General features: G+C 37.9%; 2 protein-coding genes across 3 annotated transcripts in view; one reads left to right on the top strand and one right to left on the bottom strand.

Moving 5' to 3' along the window:
- LOC148944763 (sodium- and chloride-dependent GABA transporter 2-like) overlaps nt 1-27,534 on the bottom strand; it is a 187,454-nt gene that overhangs the window by 26,090 nt on the left and 133,830 nt on the right. For both annotated transcript variants that reach the window (XM_089100672.1, XM_089100671.1), the window contains exons 4-5: nt 18,294-18,442; nt 12,644-12,762 (exon numbers count right to left, since the gene is read on the bottom strand). In XM_089100672.1, the coding sequence (XP_088956798.1) occupies nt 12,644-12,762; nt 18,294-18,442 (268 nt within the window). The remainder of the gene's footprint in view (nt 1-12,643; nt 12,763-18,293; nt 18,443-27,534) is intronic.
- On the top strand, nt 724-2,276 carry LOC148944764 (uncharacterized). The gene has a single exon (XM_089100681.1). The coding sequence runs from the start codon at nt 893-895 to the stop codon at nt 2,012-2,014; it is 1,122 nt and encodes a 373-aa protein (XP_088956807.1). The 5' UTR covers nt 724-892; the 3' UTR covers nt 2,015-2,276.

Below are 27,534 nucleotides of genomic sequence, written 5' to 3'. Positions count from 1 at the left end.
TGACTCTCCAACTGCATCTATTGCTCCACCTGATAGTTTAATTATAGGACGAATCGAAGGAGGGGGAAGACTGCAGTTATAACTGATTCACCATACAAAAATGAGTTAGAGGATGCTATAAAAGCAAAAAAAGAAAAGGAGATTCCCAAAACAGAAAGAGCACTGAATATACTTTTTAAGAAAGAAAACAAAATTGAAACTTTAAAAACAAAGGGAAAGTGCCTGAATAAGAGTGAAAAAGTGCCAAGAAAAAAAACACAAGAAGATAAAGAAACAACCTAATACTTACGGCAGTGATTCTGACGAGTTTTCCGACTGTGAGGGTTTATATTGTTGTGTGTTTTACTCAAGGTCAACTGAGGTTTGGATTGCCTGTTCCATATGTAAAAAATGGGCTCACAATCCCTGTGCAGGAATTGATAGCGAGAACGATGAAGCTATCTTTGTATCTGAATTTTATAATTCAGAATGAGATTAATTTCATGAAAGAATATGTTTAAACTAGTTTTGTTGGCTTAAGCAAAATGGAAAAAAGCCAAATTATAGTTGTATTTTTCTTAGTCAGATTAATTATTTAATTTAATTAATCATAATCAGGTTAATTTGATGAAAGAATATATTTAAAATAGAGTCGTTCCCTTCATCAAAATAAATCAGTCTTGAAATAGCATTCATTCAGTGAACAAGGAACAAGTTCTCTGGATTTTAAATAAAAGCTGTTTGGCAAGTTTTTATGAACTTATTTTATAATCAGTCAACAAATGAAGGTCACTTATAGCCATATTGTGTGAAACTTGTCTGACTAGTTTTTAGCAAGAAATTAGACGTTAGTAGACGTTTTGTTTTACGGGTAAACGTATTACTCTTTTGGATTAACACATACGTACGGAAAATGGACTTTGATTTTGGACCATCTGACTGTTTAGTGTATTCCCCTGTTCTGAACTTTCTTCAGTATAATTTGGAGAGAGGAGCAGAAGATACAGTTATTTTGAAATCAGCTGTAGACTTTTTTGAGCTGACCGATATTGCGAAAGGGAAGAAATTGCTGCGGGAAAAGCTGTTGATTTCGGAGGCTTGTCCTAAACGTACTGGACCAAATGCTCCAACGAATCACCTGAAGGACATGCTAGAACTGATTCAGAGAATGAAAACTGGGTCCAATCCTATCCTGCTCGTTTTTGTGATAAGTTCTTCCACAGAGGTTCCATCTTTACCTGCAGTAGCCTATTCTAGGCTAACGGCAAAAATTAATAGTCTTCAACAGACTTGGCTGCAAATTAAAGACAAGGTGACTGCTTATGACCTACATTTCCCTGGGTTACCAAGGGACGATGGTGCTCCTATTCCAGTTGAAACGAATAAAGCGACAATCGTTATCACGAAGACACCGCATGATCTTGACAATCCGTCGAAACGAAAAGCTGTGATTGATAAAATTGCCGGAAATGAATGTGTTGAGAATATCCGCGCCTTGGGGGACATAATAATAGTGGATATTGACAGTGTCGTGGCAATTGGCTTTTGCGATTCAGCCCGTTTGGTCTTGAGTGGATTGGATGTGAAGGTTGTGGAAAAGAAGTTTTACGGAATCGCGAAAAGGATTGGCGACTCGTTTGATTTATCTCTGTTCAAAAACTGTTCTGGGGTTATTGAAGCCACCCGGATTGGCAATTTACGGCGTGTCAAGATTGCTTTTAGTGATCAAGGACCTCTTATTTCGGCTCTTAGATTGGGACTAAAAGTTGAATATGAACTGATCCGTGTCTATGAATTTAAGAAAATCCCAAGAAGCTGTAGAAAATGCCAGTCTCCTGAGCATCTAATTGCTAACTGTCCAAGTACCTCCCATAAATGTTCCAGATGCTCCGGTCCTCATGAGTACTGCAAAGAAACCCCTTGTAGGAATCCCATCAAATGTGCAAATTGTGGAGGTGATCATGTGGCATTTAGTTTTCGCTGTCCCCGTCTCCAAGCTCTTGTTAAGAATGTTACTGGCCGCCAACATAAATGAACTGTCACAGAATCTCTGTGTGTTCGTTTAACATTAACGGGACTAAAGATAAAGTGCCAAGCCTGGAAGAAAAATTGAGCGGTCTTGATGTCCTTTTCCTGCAGGAGCATTTGCTTCCTGTCTGTAGCGTGAAGTTTTTGCGAAGGAATCGTGATCACACTGTGTTTAGTACCAACGCTAGACAGACTCGGGGTACCCTTCTGGTGGTCTCGCGTGTTATATCAGACGGACTCTTGCAGATTTATTCCCGGTGTGCTACCACTCATCTGAGCACTTTCTAGCGGCAAGACTTGGTGACACTGTCCTAATATTTTCTTACCTGCCGCATGATAAAAAGTCGGTACAGTCGTTCTCGAGCTTTGCCAAGTCTTGTGATAAGCTACAGGTCTAATTAGTGGCATCCAATCTCTTGGCTACCCATGGCTTCTTGCCGGTGATCTGAATTGCAACATTCACCTACAACAGCTTCTCATATATCCATAATAGTGGTGCAGTTTCTGATTTAGACCATTGTGTGTGTTCCCCACTTCTTCATTTCTCTGATGTTCATGTCGACGATGAGGAGAGAGACTTTGATCAGCTCCTTCTTATTTTTGATCCATCTATTAGCTCTACAATCAGCTTCAGTGCTCCTCCTAAGCCTCAAAAATGGACTTGCAAACGTGATTGGGGTAATGCAAATTAGTCACGCTATCTTTCGACTCTCGCTTTGCTGCTATCCAATATATCTGCGCCTTTTCATCTTCTTGGTGCCCGTTATTTTGTCAATGATGTCCGTGGTCAGCTAAATGCTTACTATAGAAATATATTCTCTTCAATTTAACAAGCTGAAGCAATTGCTGTTCCGTTTATTCGCGTGCAACTTAACACCCGCAAGACTTTTTGGAAGCGTGATCCGGAACTTAAGAAAGTTAAGAACCAAGCCAAGTTTTTGTTAAAGTTGTGGATTGCTTGCGATAGACCTTCTAGTGGGCATGTTTTTAGCATCAAGCAGAAAACAAAATCGTCTTATAAGCGTCATCTTCGTGCAGTTCGGTTTTCGGGTGCTGAATTCCGGTCTAACCCGGGAAAATTGTGCTGAATGCGTCAAAACTCGAAGATTCTTTCTCCAGTTATATTATTTCAAGATTGTCGCTGATTAATCACTATACACGCTTCTTTTCCGGGATTAATTATGCTGTTCATAGCTGTTTTTCTGCTTTACTGGCAAAGGTTCTTCCTAATAGGGTGAGCCAAAGACATATTATTCCTGTTGAAAAATCTAATATTGTGAAATCTCTTCAACAGTTGAAGTCAAAGGCTTGTGACCTTGATAGTATTTGTGCGGCTCATCTTGATCCGCGTTCTACTGAACTTGTATTACATCTCCAGTTATTATTTCAAATGTGCCTTTCTAGGTCTGTTGTCCCTGATTCGTTTTTATGTGGAAGCGTTACATCTATACTGAAAAAAGGAAAAGATCTACATTCATGTAATTCGTGTAGGCCGATTACTGTCGCCTGTACTCTAAGTAAATTATTTGAGTATGTATTGCTTCCACACATTGCTGAATTTGCAAATTATGAGGCCAACGAGTTTGGATTCAGGTCAGGTTTGAGTTGTCAACATGCTCACCGCGTTTTAGCGCAGCTTATTAAGGAAGCCACTCGAAATAGTTATAGTCTTAATTTTTGTACCCTTGATATATCTAAAGCATTCGATAGTATTTGCCATGCCCAAGCTTTCTATGCTCTTAGTCAACTCGGTGTGAATGCGTCTGTGATTCTTGTTCTAAAGTTTTGGTATTCAAATTCATATCTAAGATTAAAGTCAAGAAGTGGGGATTTCTTCGGACATAAACCAGTTAAGTGTGGACTTAGGCAGGGGGGAGTTCTCTCTCCCCATATCTTTATTGCTTCTATTGAAAATGTTTTGTCTGGTATACGTAGTTCTTGCCTTACGGGATTCACAGACGTATCATATTTAGCTTATGCTGACGACTTGCTTCTTATAAGCCGAACTGACTTTGGTTTAGCGCGTTCTGTCCGATCCGTCGCCGCTGCATTTGCAAGCATTGGGTTATTCCTTAGTGTTGATAAATGTAAATATCTTATTTTTAATGGGATTACTTCGTCTCACCCTTTGGATTGCAGCTTTTTTTCTATACCTCAAGTCAACTCTTTTCGATGACTCGGGATCTCTGTCTGCAATTCAGTAAGTTCTTTTCGGTTTCAGACAATTCGCGATGTTAAGAATAAGCTTAAACTGGGATATTCTAAAATTGTTGGAAATCGTGGACATTTCCGGAGACAAGCGCTAACAAAGCTGTACTTGAGTTTTTGCGACCATTCCGTGTTATTTTACTCTGGTGTATACGAGCTGTACATGCTCGTACATGCAGTACATGTAGAAGCATGGAGAAGCAGTACATGCTTCTGAATAAAGGTGACCTAAAAAGGGCCAAGACGGATTACTATCGCTATTGCAAGTTTTTACTTTATTTACCGCGATCATTCCGGAACCGGAAGTTAATCAGTCAGTATCAGGCAACAGATATTGTTCTTTTAGCGGAAAAATTAAATTCGAAATTAATTGACGAGGCACCAATCCGTCTTGGTCCTAACCATCGTCTTATCCGCCTGTTTAGCTAATTTGTTGTTTCTTTTTTGTGTATTTTTTGCTTATTTGTAGTTTTTTGTTTTCTTTTTATTTATTTTACTTTCAGTGCTGTGTGTCTTTATTTTTCTTTTTTTTTCTCTTTACTTCACTTTTTATCACATTGTTTGTGCAGTGGGTTATAAATAAATTATTTTTTTTATTATTAAATAAAAAGCCAAATAATAGTTTTACTTAGTTAGATATACTGTTTTAACTACCAGCCTGTTCTGCCCCGGATACGGGACAGAACGGGGTACTTGACATTCTTTATATTTTAATTAAATAAATAATAATTGTGTTCACTTCTTACAATATGAGTGTGAAACTTTGTTTATAACAATATAAGGTACTTTTATGAAATTTTGTAGCCTCTTATGCTGACTCCTTCTAATTAATAAAAATCACTTTAAACTTAGTACCCCGTTCCACATCGTGTTCCCCTACTTATTTAGTATTATTTATTGCTAACATTGCATATTAATGTACTCATTAACTTATTTCAAATTAATCGTGATGGTAGATGGTAGAGATGATTTTTTCTTGGTAAAAATTTGATCAAGTTCGTAATTTCTTTAGTCTTACGAGTCTATAATTTTAATCTTTAACCTTGTAAGATTTTAATACAGATCATTTTATTTTTTTGGAATTATAAATAGTAAAAGAGACCTTCAAGAAGAAGCAGAAAATGTTCAGAATTAAAAGTTTTTTTTCGACTCGTAAAAATGTATAAGCAAATATGTATAACGTATAAACATATGCAAATGTACAAATAAACGAATTTTTGATGCGTTTTTAAAAGTTTGTTGTAACCCCCACGTGAAAAAAAACCCCTCCCCGCCCCCCAAAAAAGAGACCTCCAAGAAGAAGCAGAAAATGTTCAAAATTACGAATTTTTTAATTTCGTAGTTTGTAATCTCTGTTTCAGTGAGACCTCCAGGAAGAAGTAGAAAATTACAGATCACATTGAAAATTGTGCTGTACCCTATACGCAAAAAAATGCAAAGGAAACAATTTATCGAAACCGGATAATTTGCTTATTTTTTTGTCTCTATATACAATATAAAAACTTGATACACTTTAAAAAACGATCAGAAATCAAATAAAAAAAAAATAGTTTTTTTTAAATGAAAGTAAGGAGCAACATTAAAACTTAAAACAAACAGAAATTATTACGTATATGAGCGGTTCGCTCCCTAGTCAATGCCTCGCTCTTCACGCTAAAGTTTTTTTTAGTACTTTCAAAAGAGCTATCTATTCTAATTAAACACTCTTTGTGATTCCAGGGTTTGTGATTTGAACAAAAGTCGAACTTTAGCGTGAAGAGCGAGGTATTGACTAGGGGACAAACCCCCTCATATACGTAATAACATATACGTAATAGAAGGACAATAAAAAAAAGCGATACGGCTCAATAGTAATCGAAACTTTAAATAACGGAATTTTGATGTCAATAAATATACCAAAAGAATGGGTTTATAATGCTGATTCAGCATTATGATGAAAAAAACTTCTTATTTTCCCAATTAAACGAAGATAGTGTTTCAGAAGTCATTTGTAAAGAATTGGTAGAAAATTCATAAGTTATGTATATGTATTACTAATAGAAACGTTCGTAAATAAAATTAAAAGTTCTAGTGCCCTTTTTAAGGAATCAAAAAAATGGAGGGCCACTAGGCACCCTCCACCGTCCTTTTTTTTCAAGTACCATAAAAAATTTGAGAAAGCCATTTAGCCAAAAAAAAGTAAAATTAATGTGCATATTTCGTTTTAATTATTTATATACGGTTAGCTAATTTCAGAACCTGCATTAATTCAAAAAGTTTCAGAAATTAAATTAAGAACCAAGTTTTTTTAACAGACAATAAGGAGCGACATTAAAAATTTTAATGAACAGAAATTATTCCGTATATGAAGGGGCTGCCTCCTCCTCAACACCTCGCTCTTTACGCTAAAATTGAAATTTTCTCCTAATTCTTTAAGAACAACTCCTGAAACACAATATTTGTTTAATTGGAACAATGAGAAGCTTTTTTCAAAAGTACTAAGGAACTTTAGCGTAAAGAGCGAGGTGTTGAGGAGGAGGCTACCCCCTTCAAATATTTACGGGATAATTTCTATTCGTTTTAAGTTTTAATGTCGCTCCTCGTTTTTTTTTATTTAATTTTATAGAAGATCGAATGGGTAAGGGTTTATACGACACGTTTTGGCCTTTGCTGACATTAAACCAAAAAAAAAAACAAGTTTTTCCCACTGAAAGTAAGGAGCAACATTAAAATTTAAAATGAACAGAAATTATTACGTATATGAGGCGGTTCTCCCCCTAGTCAATACCTTGCTCTTTACGCTAAAGTTCGAATTTTGTTTGAATCACAAAATTCTGAATCACAAAGGCCGTTTAATTAGAATAGATATCTCTTTTGAAAGTACTAAAAAAATTTAGCGTAAAGAGCGAGGTATTGACTAGGGGGTGACTCCCTCACATGCGTAATAATTTTTTTGTTTTAAGTTTTAATGTTGCTCCTTACTTTCAGTTGAAAAAACATGTTTTTTTTATTTGATTTCTGATCGATTTTTAAATAATGCTGGGAAATCCGGCGCCCCCTTCATAGAAATGTCCCTCCCCCAAGGAAACATCATCCATGGAAAGATCCTCCCACGTAATCTCCTCCTCCGACCCCTCACCCGGAAAAAATCACTCCTGAAAACGTCTGTATACTTCTTAATAACCAATACTATATATAAACAACGGGCAAAGTTCATAACTTACAGCCCTTTCCCCGGGAGCTGTAGGGCTCTAAGTCATCCTCAAGCAGATATTAATTAAATTTTAGACTATGCTGAACGAAATGGCTATCTCAAAATTTTGATTGGGTGACATTGGGAAAAAATAAGCGAGGGACGGGGCCAAGTTACCCTCCAATTTTTTTGTTCACTTAAAAAGAGCATTATAAATTTTAATTTCCGTTCGAATGAGCCCTCTCACGATATTCTAAGACTACTAGATTGATACGATGACCCCTGGAAAAAACAACAACAAATAAACACGCTTCCGTGATTTTTCTTCTGGCAAAAAAATACAAAATTCCACATTTTTACAAATTGGAGCTTGAAACGTCTGCAATAGGGTTTTCTGTTACGCTGAATCTGATGATTTGATTTTCATTAAGATTCTATGACTTTTAGGGGGTCCACCTTTTTTTCAAAAATACGGCAAATATTTTAGGCTCGTAACTTATGATGGGTTAGACTAAATTTGATGAAACTTATATATTTGAAATCAGCATAAAACATTCTTTTGATGTATTCACTGTTACCAAAATTCCGTTTTTTAGAGTTTCGGTCACTATTGAGCCGGGTCCCTCCTTACTTACAGTTCGTTACCACGAACTGTTTGATTGAAACAAGGACTAATGCTAATCTCTTATAATATAATAACAACTTGTATAAAAATTTTCCGTTAAACCAGATACTATAAAATATTTATTATTGATCAAACAGGTGTGGCCATGGGACTCATTTTTATGGCCATGGGACTCATTTTTATGGCCATGTGGCCATGGGACTCATTCTAACACTACAGAATCCCGAAAATTCACGTAAATTTCAATAAAATGTTCATGGTCGCTATTTATTACCACCTCCTGGATCATAGGCAGCGCGCTAGCGCTGCCTAAGTAAAGAACGATGTGGGCACAATGTGTTTTTTTCCTCTATACCCGGGCACTTCGTATCGAAGGAGTTGTCCTAGAAACTTTGAAAAGGGTTCATTCGTTTGGAAATTGGAGTGGCTAGTGCCCTTTTTACAGTCGAAAGTGATTGGAGAGAAACTAGCCCCCCCCCCCACACCAATCATTCCCCCAAACACATTCAATCAAAATTTTGAGATAGCAATTTTGTTCAGCGTAGTTGATTTCCAGATAGAAAATATGTTTTTGAGGAGGACGCTCCCCCACAACCCTCTGGGTAAGGGTTTTAATTTGTGCCCTGAGGGCATATAAAAACGATGTTGGCACAATGTACTATTTATTATTTCTTCCTTTAGAGCAGGGCACTTCGTATGGAAGGGGCTGTCCTAGAAACTTCAAAAGGGGCTCATTCGATTGGAAACTGAGAGTTCTATTGCCCTTTTTAATAGTCGAAAGTGATTGGAGGGTAACTAGCCCCCTCACCCCCAAACACATCCAATCAAAATTTTGAGATAGCCATTCGGCTCAGCGTAGTTGAACAAAATGGTAGTTTCCAGATAGAAAATATGTTTTTGAGGAGGACACTCCCCGACAACCGTCACGGCAAGGGTTTTAAGTTATGCCTGGGGGCAGATAAGGTTTTTATAGACAATGCTGTTGTAGAAACAACGAAACTTGCCCATTTGATCGGAAATTTAAAGGTATAATGATTATTATATTATTCAAAAGTGACAGGAGGAAACCAAGCCCCCCCCCACGCCCATTATTCTCCTAAACACATCCAATAAAAATTTTGAGATAGCCATTTTGTTCAGCGTAATTGATTTCCAGATAGAAAATATGTTTTTGAGGAGGACACTCCCCCAAAACCGTCAGGGCAAGGGTTTTAAGTTAAGGCCTGGGGGCGTATAAGGTTTTTATAGAAGGCGTTGTCGTAGAAACTTCAAAAAGGCTCATTCGATTGGAAATTCAAACGGCTAGTGTCCTTTTTAACAGTCGAAAGTGATTGGAGGGTGACTAGTCCCCTCCCACGCCCATCATTTCCCCACACATCCAATCAAAATTTTGAGATAGCCATTTTGTTCAGCGTAGTTAATTTCCAGATAGAAAATACGTTTTTGAGGAGGGCACTCCCCCAGAGCCCTCAGGGCAAGGGTTTTAAGTTATGCCCTGGGGGCATATAAGGTTTTTAAAGAAGGCATTGTCGTAGAAACTTCAAAAAAAGCTCATTCGATTGGAAATTCAAAGGGCTGGTGCCCTTTGAATTAATTTGAAAATTAAAATTTGAAAAAGGGATAGCCATTTTGTTCAGCGTAGTTGATTTCCAGATAGGAAATATGTTTTTGAGGAGGACACTCCCCCAAAACCCTCAGGGCAAGGATTATATGTTATGCCCTGGGGGCATATAAGGTTTTTATTGAAATCTTTGTCGTGGAAACTTGAAAACGGGTTTATTCAATTTGAAATTCAAACAACAAGTACACTTTTTAATAGTCGAAAGTGATTTGAGGGCAACTAACCCTTCTCACGCCCACCTTTTCCCAAAAACATCCATTCAAAATTTTTAGATAGCAAATTTATTCAACGTAGTTGAAAGTTTTGGAAATTAGGTCTTTAAGGATTACAACCCCTCTCCCCACAGCCCACAGGGCAAGGGTTGTAAGCTATGCCCTGGGGCATAGTTTTTAATGAAAGGCAACTAGCCCCCCTCCCCACACCCATCATTCCCCCAAACACATCCAATCAAAATTTTGAGATAGCCATTTGGTTCAGCGTAGTTGAACAAAATGGTAGTTTCCAGATAGAAAATATGTTTTTGAGGAGGACACTCCCCGACAACCGTCACGGCAAGGGTTTTAAGTTATGCCCTGGGACATATAAGGTTTTTATAGAAGGCGTTGTCGTAGAAACTTCAAAACAGGCTCATTCGATTGGAAATTCGAAGGGATAGTACCCTTTTTATTAGTCGAAAGTTATTGGAGGGAAACTAGCTCCCCCATGCCCATCATTCCCCCAAACAAATCCAATAAAAATTTCGAGATAGCCCTTTTGTTCAGCGTAGTTAATTTCCACATAGAAAATATGTTTTTGAGGAGGACACTCCCCCACGACCGTCAGGGCAAGGGTTTTAAGTTACGCCCTGGGGGCGTATAAGGTTTTTATAGAAGGCGTTGTCGTAGAAACTTCAAAAAGGCTCATTCGATAGGAAATTCAAACGGCTAGTGCCCTTTTTAATAGTCGAAAGTGATTGGAGGGCGACTAGTCCCCTCCCACGCCCATCCTTTCCCCACACATCCTATCAAAATTTTGAGATAGCCATTTTGTTCAGCGTAGTTGATTTCGATATATGAAATATATTTTTGAGGAGGACACTCCCCTTAAGCCCTCAGGACAAGGGTTATAAGTTATGCCCTGGGGGCATATAAGTTCTTTATTTAATTCATTGTCGTGGAAACTTGAAAAACAGCTCATTCGATTTGAAATTCAAAGAGCTAGTACCCTTTTTAATAGTCGAAAGTGATTTGAGGGCAACTAAACCCCCTCTCACGCCCACCTTTTCTCAAAACACATCCATTCAAAATTTTTAGATAGCAAATTTATTCAACGTAGTAGAAAGTTTTGGAAATTAGGTCTTTAAGGATTACAACCCCTCTCCCCACAGCCCACAGGGCAAGGGTTGTAAGCTATGCCCTGGGGCATAGTTTTTAATGAAAGGCAACTAGCCCCCCTCCCCACACCCATCATTCCCCCAAACACATCCAATCAAAATTTTGATATAGCAATTTTGTTCAGCGTAGGTGATATCCAGATAGAAAATATGTTTTTGAGCAGGACACTCCCCCACAACCCTCAGGGCAAGGGTTTTAAGTTATGCCCTGGGGGCATATAAGGTTTTTATAGAAGGCGTTGTTGTAGAAACTTTAAAAAAGGCTCATTCGATTGGAAATTCAAAGGGCTAATGCCCTTTTTAATAGTCGAAAGTGATTGGAGGGCACCTAGCCCCCCCCCCCCTCCAAGACCCATCATTCCCCCAAACACATCCAATCAAAATTTTGAAATAGCCATTTTGTTCAGCGTAGGCTAGTTGATTTCCAAATAGAAAATATTTTTATGAGGAGGACACTCCCCCACAACCCTCAGGGCAAGGGTTTTAAGTTATTCCCTGGGGGCATATAAGGCTTTTATAGAAGGCGATGTCGTAGAAACTTCAAAAGGGGCACATTTGATTGGAAATTCAAAGGGCTGGTGCCCTTTTTAATAGTCAAAAGTGATTGGAGTGCAACTAGCCTCCCCCCCACGCCCATCAATTCCCCAAACACATCCAATCAAAATTATGAGATAGACATTTTGTTCAGCGTAGTTGATTTTCAGGTAGAAAATATGTTTTTGAGGAGGACACTCCCCCACAACCCTCAGTGCAAGGGTTTTAAGTTATGCCCTGGGACATATCAGGTTTTATAGTAGGCGTTGTCGTAGAAACTTCAAAAAAGGCCCATTCGGTTGAAAATTCAAACGGCTAGTGCCTTTTTAATAGTCGAAAGTAATTGTAGGGCAACTCGCCCCCCCCCCCACGCCCATAACTCCCCCAAACACATCCAATCAAAATTTTTAGATAGCCATTTTGTTCAGCGTAGTTTATTCCCAGATAGAAAATATGTTTTTGAGGAGGGCACTCCCCCACAACCCTTAGGGCAGGGGTTTAAGTTATGCCCTGGGGGCATATAAGGTTTTTATAGAAGACGTTGTCGTAAAAACTTCAAAAAAAACTCATTCAGTTGGAAATTCAAAGGGCTAGTGCCCTTTTTAATAGTCGAAAGTGATTGGAGGGTAACTAGCCCCCCCCCCGCCCATCATAGGATGTGGAAAAATACAAATGAATGTGCATTGTCAGTTTAATATACATATACTGATATTTAGTAATCAAAGTGTTAATATTGTTTGATTTATTAAAGTTATAAAAGTAAAAACCCTTATATTTTTTTCAGTACAGTGCAGATTTTGTTCTGGCTTTGGGAAGGCATAGGGGTTTTGCGCCCAATGTTAATTTTTGCTCGTTTTGAGTTTGACTCGGTTATTTATTGTAATTTCTGTTCGTTTTGGGTTTCATGTATTAATTGATGCTAAATTGTGGTAGTTTCACGCTTGGTAGATTATTTGATTTTATTTTTGCTCATTTTTTGTTTAATGGAGTTCTTCACTTTTCTTTGAAAAACTTATTTTGCGTAGAAAGTTTTTTTGATTAATCCCTTGAAAAAGCGAACAAAAAATACACTTTCATGCTAACTGATACGGAGAATAAGCATACCTGTGTCTCAAAAATTCTGCTAAAGTCCGGTTTGAGATAGAAAACAAGACCTTTTGATGCTCCTTCCAAGGTAAGGCCTCGTATTAGTAGAATGGTAAGCATCAAATATGGAAAAGTTGCTGTAAAAATAAAAATAGACGTTAATATTGTAGCAGAAGCTTCGTTGAGCTAAAACTGTAGGAACTGTTATTGCGTTAAAAATGTTACAAGTTATATTATAAGCATTAGTGAGTGAAATGGTAACAGAAGATATTTGCGTTAAAAGGCTAGAAAAGGCATTATGTTAAAAACCTTAAAGGTAAAACGGTAAAAAACGGTATAAAAAAGGTAAAAACTGCTATAAAAGATATAGCACTTAATGTTCTAAAAATATGGCCAAATAAAAAAATATGGCTCGTAAAATCTTACAAATTTTAAAAGCATAATGGTAAGTAAAATAGTGGTAGAAGTTCAATTGCTGTAAATGGTAAGAAGTGTTATGCGTTAAGGATGTTAAAAGTAAAATGATACGGATCAAAACATGGAAAAATTTATGTAGCAAACATGGCTTTTAAGCCATAGCTTAGGCAAACATGGCTTTAGCAAACATGGCTTTTAAGGTTCTAGCAGATACTTCGTTGCTTTAAAATAGTAAGAAACACTTTTTGTAAAAAAAAAAAGGTTAGAAGCATCAAACACTTTGTGGTGACGAACTGTAAGTAAGGAACAACTCGACCCAATAGTAACCGAAACTCTACAAAAAGGAAACAACAATTTTAATAGCAATTAATACATTAAAAGAACTGGCTTTTTAAGTTGATCTAAATATATAACATTCATTAAGTTTAATGTTGTTCATCAAAGCCTACGTGCCTGAGAAAACTTGTCTGTTTTTCTGAAAAAGAGGAGATACACTCTCAAAAGTCAAAGGATCTTGATGAAAATCATTAAGATTCTGCAAATCAGAGAACTCAAAGGTTTGCAAAGGTTTGCAAAGATTTCAAGCTGCTATCTATAAGAATATGGAATTGTTTTTTTGTTTTGTTTTTTTTGCCAGAAGTATTTTTTTCCAGGGGTAAATTGCATCGAACCAGTGGTCCAATATGACAAGGAGAGGGCTCAATCGGACGGAAATTAAAAGTTCTAGTGCCATTTTTAAGTGACCAAAAAAGATTTAAGGGCAACCAACTTCCCTTACACGTTCCCTTTTCCCTAAAAAACATCTGAAAAAAATTTTAAGATATTTATTTGGTTCAGCATCTTATTTGGTTTTTACAGACAATCTGAAGCTCAGGCCGGATGGATAGATATGACGGGAAATTTGTAAATGATGTGTATAATTCCAAGCTCAATAAGGAAGGTTTTCGCTCGTACTTGGGCTAGAGTCTATAGGGTACAAGCCGAGGCGGGGTTTTATAATTTTGTCACAGAGGACCATCTGATATTCTTTCTAACAATTTCGTATCTTTGAGCGTTCAAGCGGAAAGTTGTTTTCGAATTGGTATTAGACTAAAATATAAAAGTGCTTCAGATACTAGACTATTCTCTGGTCCCATTACCAAAATATTTCCTTAGAATAATAAATAAAAATCTATGAATCTAAAAAGGAGCGTTTTCTACAGGTCTACGCCCGGTGCCATTCCTGTTTGTGATCCCGGTTGAGATTGTTATTTTCTTCCCTGTGGTTGGGACTGAGTTCAAAAAGTGTTTATCAGCTCTGCCCCTTTAAACTTAAGCATGTCCCCCTTTGCTAAGAAAATTGTAGCTTATCCTTTACTCCTTTCTTATGAGTTATATTAGAAAGTTAGTATGTGCCAAAAAAAGGAGAATAATATTTTTTGAAGCTGATCAATAACCCTAGAGGAGCTGAAAAGGTTATATGACAACAGTTTCTTGTTCAAAATTAAGTCATAAATACTCAGTTCCAAAAATGTTGAGGTACCTTATCGATGTAGATTCAGAAATTGAACATGCACAAACAAGCCAAGTCCTGATTTAAAGACACATATTAGGAACGTGGCCTCCCCTACGGCTACCACGGAGAATTTCACAATTCACAAGAACCCCGTGGTCTTACGTTTAATATTTATACTCATCCCAAAATCTAAAGTTCAAGATTAAAATCGTACGGTCCTTGGGAAAATGCATTGATAGCTGGTCCAACCCCCCCCCCCCCAAATATTTTGTTTGTAATAGAGTCACTTGAAAATTTTCAAAGTGTATCATTGGAATTACGGTATCAGTCTGTGACCCTTCCAGTCCTTAACCTCCCTCTATCGCAACCAATTTGTTTGCAGAAAGGCTGGCCTGTTTCATCGTTTTTACAACAGAATAATGCAAGGATTTTTAGTCTACAGTATTTCATTGGAGGCCTTAAATGGGTCAAACCTCTATCCTCAAACCAGTATCCAAAACTTTTCTGTTGCTGTTGACTTTTCAGCATAAAGTTAGGTATACTGCAATTTGTTTGAAATCACACAGTTAGGGAGTAACACAAAGATTTTTCAATTGGCATAATTGGAGAATCAGAGTGAGTCAAAAACCCCCTAATAACATCTGTTTCCTAGATTTTCATAACAACAGTAGGCGTGTATCTTGTTTGAAACGGAATCGGGCAAGCGAATTGACCAACGGTAGCTACTGTACTTCAGTTCAGTTCAGCTTAGTTCAGTTCATTTCATTTAACATCAAAAATACATTTAACCAATATTCTTATACCTGCCCCAAGAAAGATACAAAAAAGCACTTGCGACTGGGCGGGTACACACAGCTCGTCTACTAACTAATAATTTAATATAAACAAAGGAACAACAAATAATAATTATAAAAAAAAACTATGAGCCTTGAACTAACAAATATTTTTTTTAATTTATTTTTAAATAAACCCAGGTGCTTAGCCACCCGAATGCTCTCAGGAACAGAGTTCCACGCATTAGGTCCGGAAAATCTAGTATGGAAGCCGGGCCTGGTACCACTTCTATTCGGAACAACGAAGTTACTAGCATGCCGAGTTTCGTAATCGTGTAAAGACCTATTGTCACAAAAATAATCCCAAAAAACCTCAGGACTAATATTGTTCCAGCATTGATAGGCAAAAATTCCTATTTGGTAGTCCCGTAGTTGTCCCACATTCAACACTTGCAACTTATTGAAGCAAGTTGAAGTGTTATGTATACCTTCAACATACCCACTAATAAGACACATGGCTTTATTTTGAAGAGTCTGAACACGTTTAAAATTCACATAAAAATTACTTGCCCATAACATACTGCCATAAGAAGCATATGGATGAATCAAAGCATAGTATAAAAGCAATAAAATCTTTGGGGTAAAAAATTTTTAAAACGACGAATCACTTCAAGGCCATGTGTAATCTTTGTTGCGACAACATCACTGTGGAGTTTCCACGAAAAATTACAATCAATATAAAAACCTGAGTAGCGAATTTCTTGAACTTTAACTACATGCTTATTAATAAATAGAATTCTAACATCAATATCACTGGGCTTGCCTACTCTAGAATGTACAATAAGATTAATCTTAATAATATTTACTGATAACAAACTCAAACTAGTAAAGACATGGAAATTTCCCAGAACACAATTCAGTTTCGACACAAGACTATCCAAACAATTAATAGAAAAAGTAACAGCAGTGTCATCAGCAAATGACGTCAAGCAACAATCTGGAAGATAAAACCTCATACTATCCACATAAACCAGATACAGAAGCGGGCCAAGGACCTATCCCTGTGGCACACGACACGACACCTGATAAGGGGAAGAAAAAACATCATCAATCACCACTTTAATAGACCTCCCACACAAATAACTTTCAAACCACTTCAAATTCACTCATTTAATACCTAAGCATTCTAATCTTTACAATAAAATTTTAAAATCTACCGTGTCAAATGTTTTCCTAAAATCAAAAAATACTGTTAGAGGGATTTCACCATGTCCAAACAATTGATTACAAAATCAGCAAGATGAATGGCAGCATGACTAGTGGAATGACCTTTTCGAAACCGGAATTTGGTGTCAATGAGTAGGCTATGCTTCATGCGATGGTCATATAGATGGCGATGAATCACTTTTTCCAAAATTTTTGACAATAAAGGCAGTATCGATATTGGTCTCCAGTTTGCGGCATCTGACCTGGCACCCCCTTTGTAAAGCGGGATAATTTTAGTTTGCTTCAACGCTTCTGGAAAGGTCCCCGTTTCTATAGATAAGTTGATAACATTGAGAGTACATGGTAGTATGTACATTAAAACAGCTTTAAAGTTCTCAGATTCACCTCATGTATCCCAGCAGAATTTGATTTTATATTTTTCACTATTTTAATAACTTCATCACTTGTGCACTTTTTTCAAACTGAAATTCAACATTATCTCCACGAGAAATGAAACTCAGAGAGGAAAGAAAATAACAAGACGAAAAATAAAATAAAAAAGGTGAAAAAACGAGGATTTTGTCAGCCAGTGGAAAACCATGAAGAAGAAGAAACAAGAAAATGTTTCGACAAGGACCTCCGCCAAGTCGTCCTTAGTGCCAAAAAAGAAAAAGAAAAAAAAGAAAAGAAAATCTAACCTTTCGAAGTTTACCCGACAAAGACAGCAACAGACACTCAAGACATTTATCTCCACGAGAGTCCACGAATTCCTCGTTAAGAAAACTTTCCCTGTCAAACCTTACACTATCTTGAACAGACGAGCCAACCTGAGAATAAAATATATTCTCAGTCTAGTTGGACTTCACATAATCTAATTAAATAAAATCTATACTCTGTTCGTTTCATCTTCGATTAAATTATTTATTTCAATTTCTAATTCTTTTAGGCCTGGTTCCTTCATTGGCAGCCTAGTAATGCCTATTTGCTTTTAGTTTTATTTCTTAAAGCCAAAAACTCAAGCTATTATATTGCTCTATAATTCCCATTGCAAGTATTTTGATAGTTTTGATGCCAAGACTTCAAATCCATAAATAAATTATTTAATCTGGGGATGGAAGGGGGTAGGATGGTACAAACCTGTCTCCCTATAGGCATGGTAGATATTGCAAGCCTTAGCAGGTGGGTTTGGGTCTATTAAACCCGACATACTTTTTCCTTTGATCCCTCCTCAGGGTGTTTTATAAGACAGCCTTATAAATTCAGTATATGAAAGACAAAACAAGGAGTTGATGACTATTGTTAATTGAATTCGTATGGCTATTGTATACCTAGGTATACAATAGCCGTAGAAGCCTATGAGGAGGTGTCACATAATATATCCATTTTATATCAATTTTATATTTCGCACGGCTGGTTCTGTTATTACAGCAGTGGTTGGAAATAGATCCAAGAATGATGTTCCATATTGCAAATGTAAAGCTACATCGAAAAGGGCATTATCATCTAAGCTCTATTATATTGACTGATGACGTCAAAAAATTGACTTCCAATAGTGCTAAATGACAAATTTAGTATAACTTATCTTCTCTATAAATGGGTTCGACCGAAATCATTCTAGAATTTTTTTCTGACTATGAAAAGATGGGGTCTGCTATCGCCCTATCAGTTCCCAGTTCCCTATACTATACCGTTGATGTGAAAAACAAGAGCTGAATCTAATTTTCATTCGATGATTATAACAAAATTGAGACATGAAGAATCTGATTTAAAACATTACCAGTAACATATACAGCCTTTCCAGTTGATTTAACTCCTTTGAAAATACACGCAATACAAATGAGCCACGCTATAAAAAGTGTTCCGGCTAACTCCCACTGTATTCCACCTGGTTCGTCAATGCCAGACGTTATCTGAAGAACGTTCCGTCTAAAATAGAAAAGAAAAGTGAAAAAAACCACTTAGTCACTTTTTTCAATTTATGTATCTTTAAATTTAATATAAATTAAATATTTTTAATTTAAGTTTCCAATCCAAGAAAGAAATATTTTATATCTAAAATTGTCTTTTAGTTGTATCAAAGAATAGCAGACCAGACACACAAGAGTGGGTATAAACTCAATCATAGGCAGCACAATAGCGGTGCCTAGGTAAAAAGCGATGTGGGCAAAATGTTTTTTTTTAGAGCAGGTCACTTTGTATCAAAAGAGTTGTCGTAAAAACTTTGAAAAGGGCTCATTCGATTGGAAATTGAAGGGCTAGTGCCCTTTTAATAGTCAAAAGTGATTATAGGGCAACTAACCCCCTCCCACGTACACCATTTCCCAAAACACATCCAATCAAAATTTGGAGATAGCCATTTTGTTCAACGTAGTTAAAAAATTCTGAAATTATGTAATTGAGGATGACAACCCCCCTACAGCCCTTAGAACAAGGGTTGTAAGTTATGCCCTAGGGCATATGAGGTTTACATAGAAAGGGTGATGGCGTAAACTTTAGAGGGGGCTCATTCGATTGCCAATCAGAAGTTTTAGGGCCATTTTTAGGATTCAGAGTGATCAGAGGGCGGATGCCCACCACATCTCGTATTTTCCCAAAAGTCATCTCATAGAAATTTTGAGATAGCCGTTTGTTGTCGTAGAAACTTCGAAAAGAGCTCATTTGATTGGAAATTGAAAGGGCTAGTGCCCTTTTAATAGTCAAAATTGATTGGAGGGCGACTAACCCCCTCCCACGCCCGCCATTCCACTAAACAAATCCAATCAAAATTTTGAGATAGCAATTTTGTTCAACGTAATTGAAAGGTCCGGAAATTATGTGTTTGAGGATGACAACCACCCCCCCCCCACAGCCCTCAGGACGAGGGTTGTTAGTTATGGCCTGGGGGAATATAAGGTATATATAGAAAGAGTTTCTGAAATGGACTAATTTGATTGGAAATCAGATGTCCCAGAGCCCTTTTTAATATTCAGAGTGATCGGAGGGTAGATACCCCCACACCTCGTATATTCCCGAAATTTATCCGCTGGAAATTTTGAGATGACCATTTGTTGTCATAGAAATCATAAGCAGCGCGCTAGCGCTGCCTAAGTAAATAACGATGTGGTACCAATGTGTTTTTTTTTCTTTCTTCGACAGGCACTTCGTATCGAAGGAGTTGTTGTAGAAACTTCGGAAAGGGTTCATTCGATTGGAAATTGGGGTGGCTAGTGCCCTTTTTAACAGTCGAAAGTGATAGGAGGGCAAAGCCCCCCCCCTCCCCACGCCTATCATTCCCCCAAACACATCCAATCAAAAGTTTGAGATAGCCATTTCGCGTAGTTGATTTCCAGATAGCCATTTTGCTCAGCTTAGTTGATTTCCAGATAAAAAATATCTTTTTGAGGAGGACACTCCCCCACAACCCTCGGGGTAAGGGTTTTAAGTTATGCCCTGAGGGCATAAGAACAATGTTGGCACAATGTACCATATATTATTTTTTTACTTTAGAGCAGGGCACTTCATATGGAAGGGGTCGTCGTAGAGACTTCAAAAGGGGCTCATTCGATTGGAAATCGAGAATTCTAGGGCCTTTTTGATAGTCGAACGTGATTAGAGGGCAACTAGCCCCCCCCCCCGCCCATCATTCCCACGAACACATCCAATCAAAATTTTGAGATAGCCATTTTCTTCAGCGTAGTTAATTTCCACATATAAAATGTGTTTTTGAGGAGGACACTCTCCTACAACTCTCCGGGCAAGGGTTTAAGTTATGCCCTGGGGGCATATAAGGTTTTTGTATAATACATTGTCGTAGAAACTTCTCTCCCCCAGAGCCCTCAGGGCAAGGGTTTTAAGTTATGCCCTGGGGGTATATAAGGTTTTCATAGAAGATGTTGTCGTAGAAACTTCAAAACAAACTCATTTGATTGGAAATTCAAAGGGCTAGCGCCCTTTTCAAAAGTCAAAAGTGATTGGAGGGCAACTAGCCCCCCCCCTCACCCATCATTCCCCCAAACACATCCAATGAAAATTTTGAGATAGCCATTTTGTTCTGCGTAGTTGATTTCCATATAGAAAATATATTTTTGAGGAGGACACTCCCCCACAACCCTCAGGGCAAGGATTGTAAGTTATACCCTGGGGGCATGTAAGGTTTTTATTGGAATCTTTGTCGTAGAAACTTGAAAAAGGGCTCGTTCGATTTGAAATTCAAAGGGCTAGCACCCTTTTAATAGTCGAAGGTGATTTGAGGGCCACTAATCCCCCTCTCACGCCCACCTTTTCCCCGAACACATCCAATCAAAATATTTAGATAGAGATTTTATTCAAAGTAGTTGAAAGTTTTGGAAATTAGGTCTTTAAGGATGATAGCCCCTCCCCCCAGCCCTCAGGGCAATGGTTGTAAGTTATGCCCTAGGGGGCATATAAAGTTTCTATTGAAACCGTTGTCGTAGAAATTTCAAAAGGGCGCATTCAATTGGAAATTGAAAGGGCTAGTGCCTTTTTTAATAGTTGAAAGTGATTGGATAGTGACTAACGCCCCTCTCACGCCCACTATATTCCCAAACACATCCGATCAAAATTTTGAGATATCCATCTTTGTTCAACGTAGTTGAACGTTCTGGAAATTAGGTCTTTTAGGATGATAACCCCATCAGAGCCCTCAGTGCAAGGGTTGTAAGCTACGTCCTGGGGGCATATAAGGTTTATATAGAAAGTTGTTTTATCGAATCATAGGCAGCGTGATCGCGCTACCTAAGTAAAGAATGGGGACACTCGAGAACGAGACAAGGAACGAGGACTAAGTAAAGAGGGTGACGCTCCCCCACAACCCTCAGGGCAAGGGTTTTAAGTTATGCCCTGGGGGCATATAAGAACGATGTTGGCACAATGTATTATTTATTAATTTTTTCCTTTAGAACAAGGAAAAGATGTCGTAGAAACTTCGAAAAGCGCTCATTCAATTGGAAATTGGAGTTGCTTGTGCCGTTTTTAATAGTCGAAAGTGATTGGAAGGTGACTAACACCCCTTCCACGCCCACCGGAAATTATTTCTTTGAGGATGACAACCCCCTCACAGCCCTAAGGTCAAGGTTTGTAAGTTATGCCCTGGGGGCATATAAGGTTTTTTTATAGAAGGCGTTGTCGTAGAAACTTCAAAAAAGACTACTTCGATTGGAGATTCAAAGGGCTATTGCCCTTCTCAAAAGTCGAGAGTGATCAGAGGGCAACTAACCCGCCTTTGATGCCTACCTTTTCCCCAAACACATCTAATCAAAACTTTGAGATAGCCATTTTATTCAACGTAGTTTTAAGTTCTGAAAATTAGGTCTTTGAGGATGACAACCCCTCCCCCCACAATCCTCAGGGAAAGGGTCGTAAATTATGCCCAGGGGGCATATAAGGTTTTTATATAATGCGTTGTCGTATAAACTTTAAAAAGGGCTCATTCGATTGGAAATGAAATGGCTAGTGCCCTTTTTAATGGTCGAAAGTGATTGGAAAGCAACTAACATCCCTTCCATGCCCCCCATTTCCCCAAACACATCCAATAAAGATTTTGAGATAGCCATTTTGTTCCAAGCAGTTCAACGTTCAGGAAATTATACCTTTGAGCAGGACACTCTCCCCACAGTCTTCAAGGCAAAGGTTATAAGTTATGCCCTGGGGGCATATAAGGTTTTTATTGAAATCTTTGTCAAATTAAAGTAAAGTGCGAATTTTTTTCTGGCCTTGGGAAGGCATAGGGGTTTTGCGCCCAATTTATGTTAATTTCTACTCGTTTTGAGTTTGATTCGGTTATTTATTGTAATTTCTGTTCGTTTTGGGTTTCATTTATTTATCGATGCTGATTTCTGGTAGTTTCACGCTTGGTAGATTGTTTGATTTTATTTTGCTCCTTTTTTGTTTAATGGAGTTCTTTACTTTTCTTTCAAAAACTTATTTTGTGGAAAAAGCTTTTTAATTAATTTTGAAAAGAGCTCATTTGATTGGACATTGAAAGGGCTAGTGCCCTTTCAATAGTCAAAAGTAATTGGAGGGCAACTAACTCCTTTCCCATGCCCACCTTTTCCTCAAACACAAGCAATTAAATTTTTGAGAAGGCCATTTTGTTCAACGTAGTTAAAAAGTTCGGAAATTATGTACTTGAGGATGACAACCCCCCTACAGCCCTCAGAACAAGGGTTTTAAGTTATTCCCTGGTTGCATATGAGGTTTATATAGAAAGGGTGATGGCGTAAACTTCTGAGGCGGCTCGTTGGTTTGCGAATCAGAAGTTTTAGGGCCATTTTTAAGATTCAGAGTGATTAGAGAGTGGATGCCCCCCATATCTCGTATTTTCCAGAAATGCATCTGATAGAAATTTTGAGATGGCCATTTGTTGTCGTAGAAACTTCGAAAAGAGCTCATTTGATTGGAAATTGAAAGGGCTAGTGCCCTTTTAATAGTCAAAAGGGATTGGAGGGCGACTAATCCCCTCCCACGCCCTCTATTTCCCTAAACACATCCAATCAAAGTTTTGAGATAGCAATTTTGTTCAACATAATTGAAAGGTCCGGAAATCATGTCTTTGAGGATGACAACCCCCCCCCACAGGCCTCAGGGCGAGGTTTGTAAGTTATGGCCTGGGGAATATAAGGTATATATAGAAAGGGTTTGTGAAATGGACTCATTTGATTGGAAATCAGATGCCCTAGAGCCCTTTTTAATATTCATAGTGATCGGAGGGCAGATAACCCCCACACTTCGTATTTTCCCGAAATTTATCCGATGGAAATTTTGAGATGACCATTTTTGTCGCAGAAATTTTGAAAAGAGCTCATTCGATTAGACATTGAAAGGGTTAGTGCTCTTTAAATAGTCAAAAGTAATTGGAGGGCAGCTAACCCCTCTCCCACGCCCACCATTTCCCAAAATACATCCAATCAAAATTTGGATATAGCCATTTCGTTCAACGTAGTTAAAAGTTCGGAAATTATGTACTTAAGGATGACAACCCCCCTACAGCCCTCAGAACAAGGTTGTAAGTTATGCCCTGGTTGTATTTGAGGTTTATATAGAAAGGGTGATGGTGTAAACTTCTGAGGCGGCTCGTTGGTTTGCAAATCAGAAGTTTTAGGGCCATTTTTAAGATTCAGAGTGATCAGAGAGTGGATGCCCCCCACATCTCATATTTTCCCGAAATTCGTCTCGTAGAAAGTTTGAGATAGCAGTTTGTTGTCGTAGAAACTTCGAAAAGGGGTCTTGATTGGAAATTGAAAGGGCTAGTGCCCTTTTTAATAGTCCAAATTAATTGGAGGGCAACTAACCCCCCTCCCACGCCCGCCATTCCACTAAACAAATCCAATCAAAGTTATGAGATAGCAGTTTTGTTCAACATAATTGAAAGGTCCGGAAATTACGTCTTTAAGGATGACAACCCCCCCTCCCACAGCCCTCAGGGCAAGGGTTGTAAGTTATGGCCTGGGGAATATAAGGTATATATAGAAAGTATTTCTGAAATGGACTCATTTGATTGGAAATCAGATGCTTTAGAGCCCTTTTTAATATTCAGAGTGATCGGAGGGCAGATAACCCCCACACCTCGTATTTTCCCGAAATTTATCCGATGGAAGTTTTGAGATGACCATTTTTGTCGTAGAAATTTTGAAAAGAGCTCATTCGATTAGACATTGAAAGGGTTAATGCTCTTTTAATAGTCAAAAGTAATTGGAGGGCAACTAACCCCTCTCCCACGCCCACCATTTCCTCAAACATATACAATTAAATTTTTGAGAACGCCATTTTGTTCAACGTAGTTAAAAAGTTCGGAAATTTTGTACTTGAGGATGACAACCCCCCTACAGCTCTCAGAACAAGAATTGTAAGTTAGGCCCTGGTTGCATATGAGGTTTATATAAAAAGGGTGATGGCGTAAACTTCGGAGCCGGCTCATTGGATTGCAAGTCAGAAGTTTTAGAGCCATTTTTAAGATTCAGATTGATCAGAGAGTGGATGCCCCCCACATCTCGTATTTTCCCGAAATGCATCTGATAGAAATTTTGAGATGGCCATTTGTTGTCGTAGAAACTTCGAAAAGAGCTCTTGATTGGATATTGAAAGGGCTAGTACTCTTTTAATAGTCAAAAGTGATTGGAGGGGGACTAACTCCCTCCCACTCCCACCATTTTCCTAAAAACATCCAATCGAAATTTTGAGATAGCAATTTTGTTCAACGTAATTGAACGGTCCGGAAATTATTTCTTTGAGGATGACAACCCCCCCCCCCACAGCCCTCAGGGCGAGGGTTGTAAGTTATGGCCTGGGAGAATATAAGGTATATTTAGAAAGGTTTTCTGAAATGGACTCATTTGATTGGAAATCAGATGTCCTAGAGCCATTTTTGATATTCAGAGTGATTGGAGGGCAGATACCCCCCCCACCTCGTATTTTTCCAAAATTTATCCGATAGAAATTTTGAGATGACCAGTTTTTGTCGTAGAAATTTTGAAAAGAGTTCATTCGATTGGACATTCAAAGGGCTAGTGCTCTTTTAATACTCGAAAGGAATTGGAGGGCTATTAACCCCCTTCCCACGTCCACCTTTTCCCCAAACACTTGCAATTAAAAAATTTTGAAGGCCATTTTGTTCAACGCAGTTGAAAGGTTCGGAAATTATGCCTTTGAGGATGACCCCCCCCCCACATCCCTTAGGGCAAGGGTTGTAAGTTATGCCCTGGGGGCGTATAAGGTATATTAACAAAGGGTGATCGTATAAAATTCGTAGGGGGCTCATTGAATTGGCAATCAGAATTTCTAGCGCCCTTGTTAAGATTCAGAGTGTTCAGAGGTCGGATCCCCCTCACACCTCATATTCTCCCGAAAAGCATCTGATATAAATTTTGAGATGACCATTTGTTGTCTTGGAAACTTCGAAAAGAGCTCATTTGATTGGAAATTAAAAGGGCCAGTGCCCCTTCTAATAGTCGAAAGTGTCTGGAGGGCAAATATTCCCCTCCCACGCCCACCATTTCTCCAAATGCATCCATTCAAAATTTTGGGATAGCCATTTTTTTTTTCAACGTAATTGAAAGGTCCGGAAATTATGTCTTTAAGGACGACAACGCCCCAGAGCCATCAGGGCAAGGGTTTTAAGTTATGCCCTGGGGGCAATGAAGGTATACACAGAAAAGGCTATCGTATAAATATTGTAAGGGGCTCATCGGCATGTTAATCAGGAGTTCTAGTTCCCTTTTTAAGATTCAGAGTGATTGGGGGATGAGTAACTCCCCCCACACCTTGTATTTTCCTGAAATGCATCTGGTAGAAATTTTGAGATGGCCATATTTTGTCATAAAAAATTCCAAAAGAGCTCATTCGATTGGTAATTGAAAGGGCTAGTGCCCTTTTTAATATTCGAAAGCCAATGGAGGGCAACTAACCCCCCTCCCGCGCCCACCATTTTGCCAAACACATCCAATCGAAATTTTGAGATAGCAATTTTGTTCAACGTAATTGAAAGGTCTGGAAATTATGTCAATGAGGATGAACCTCCCCCTCACAGCCTTCAGGGAAAGGGTTGTAAGCTGTGCCATGGGGGCATATAAGGTATATATAGAAAGGGTGATCATGTAAACTTTGGAGGGGGCTCATTGGATTGGTAATCAGGAGTCCTAGTACCCTTTTTAAGATTCGGAGTAATCGGAGGGTTGTTACCTCTCCCCCCTCACATCTCGTATTATACCGAAATGTATCTGATAGAAATTTTGAGATGACCATTTGTTGTCGTAGAAACTTCAAAAAAGGCTCATTTGATTGGAAATTCAAAGGGCTAGTGCCCTTTTTAATAGTCAAAAGTTATTGGAGGGAAACAAGCTTCCTCCCCCTACGCTCAATGATTCCCAAAATTATCTAATCAAAATTTTTGAAACAGCCATTTTGTTCAGCGTAGTTGAAAGGTCTGGAAATTATGTCTTGGACAACCCCCATACCTTCTCAAGACCAGAACATAATTTGCTCTTTAATGAAAAAAAAAATGGTTTAGTATACATATACTGATATATTCCTAAGAGTTTAATAATTATTTACTTATTAAGGTTAATAAGTTAGAAAATTTTAAAAGTACTTTGTTTATCTAAATCATACAATAAATAATTGATACAAACTCAAAACGAGCAAAAATTAACATGAGTAAGGCTGACAGCTCCACAACGATGACTTCACGATGTGAATGACTTCACAAGACCAGAACTTAATTTGCACTTTACTGAAAACTAAGTACATTCGTAATGTTTTCTCTTTGTTTTTACTTGTTTAAAATATTTTTACTAGACATATGAAGCGTGAAGTCCTCCCCCTTGCACACCAATTACAGCGCGAGTGTCTGGTGCCCTTTTTAAGAATAACAAAAGGTTAGAGGGCAAGCAGCCCTTCCCTCAAGCCCATTTATTTTCCAAAGGCGTCCAGTCAAAATTATGAGATAGCTATTTTGTTCAGCATAGTAGAACGTTTAAGCAACTACGTCTTTGGGGATATTAGGCATGTCAATCCCCCAGAATTATGCAATGGGCCCATTATGCTTTGAAATTAAATTTTGACTTAAAATAAACCAAACGGCTTTGTTTTTATGGTTGCCAATAAGACACCTCAGCAATATATCGAGAACGACTGGGGGCGTTAAGTTGAACATTTTGGGACTACTACTATTACTGCTTCTGCTCTTACAATTTAAATCAATAAAAAGAGCGTGAGTGTATCCTGGTTGTCAAAGAGCAGAGATAGAATCTTTTGGGAATTATATTAAGTTTTATCTTTCAGGTCAACTTCAGAGGCTATAAAATTAAATTAAAAATACTGTTTGTGTCAGGATTAAACATTGTTGAAAAAGTTTCTCCAACATACAAATAGCAACCCATACTATGAATTCTTGTAGAAAAATACTTAAAAGATATACAATAATATTTGTTCCGTTGAAAAGACTATGTCAATAAAAAACGAACAAAAGTAAATTTAAAAAACTTTTTACACAAGACAAGTTTCTCAAAGAAAAGTAAAAAAAA

This window comes from Artemia sp. Qi Xiang Cuo, chromosome 14 (assembly GCF_049724085.1).
Source record: "Artemia sp. Qi Xiang Cuo chromosome 14, ASM4972408v1, whole genome shotgun sequence".
NCBI lineage: Eukaryota > Metazoa > Arthropoda > Branchiopoda > Anostraca > Artemiidae > Artemia > Artemia sp. Qi Xiang Cuo.
Note: the sequence above shows the minus strand (reverse complement) of the source record. Positions and strands in the feature narration are given on the sequence as shown.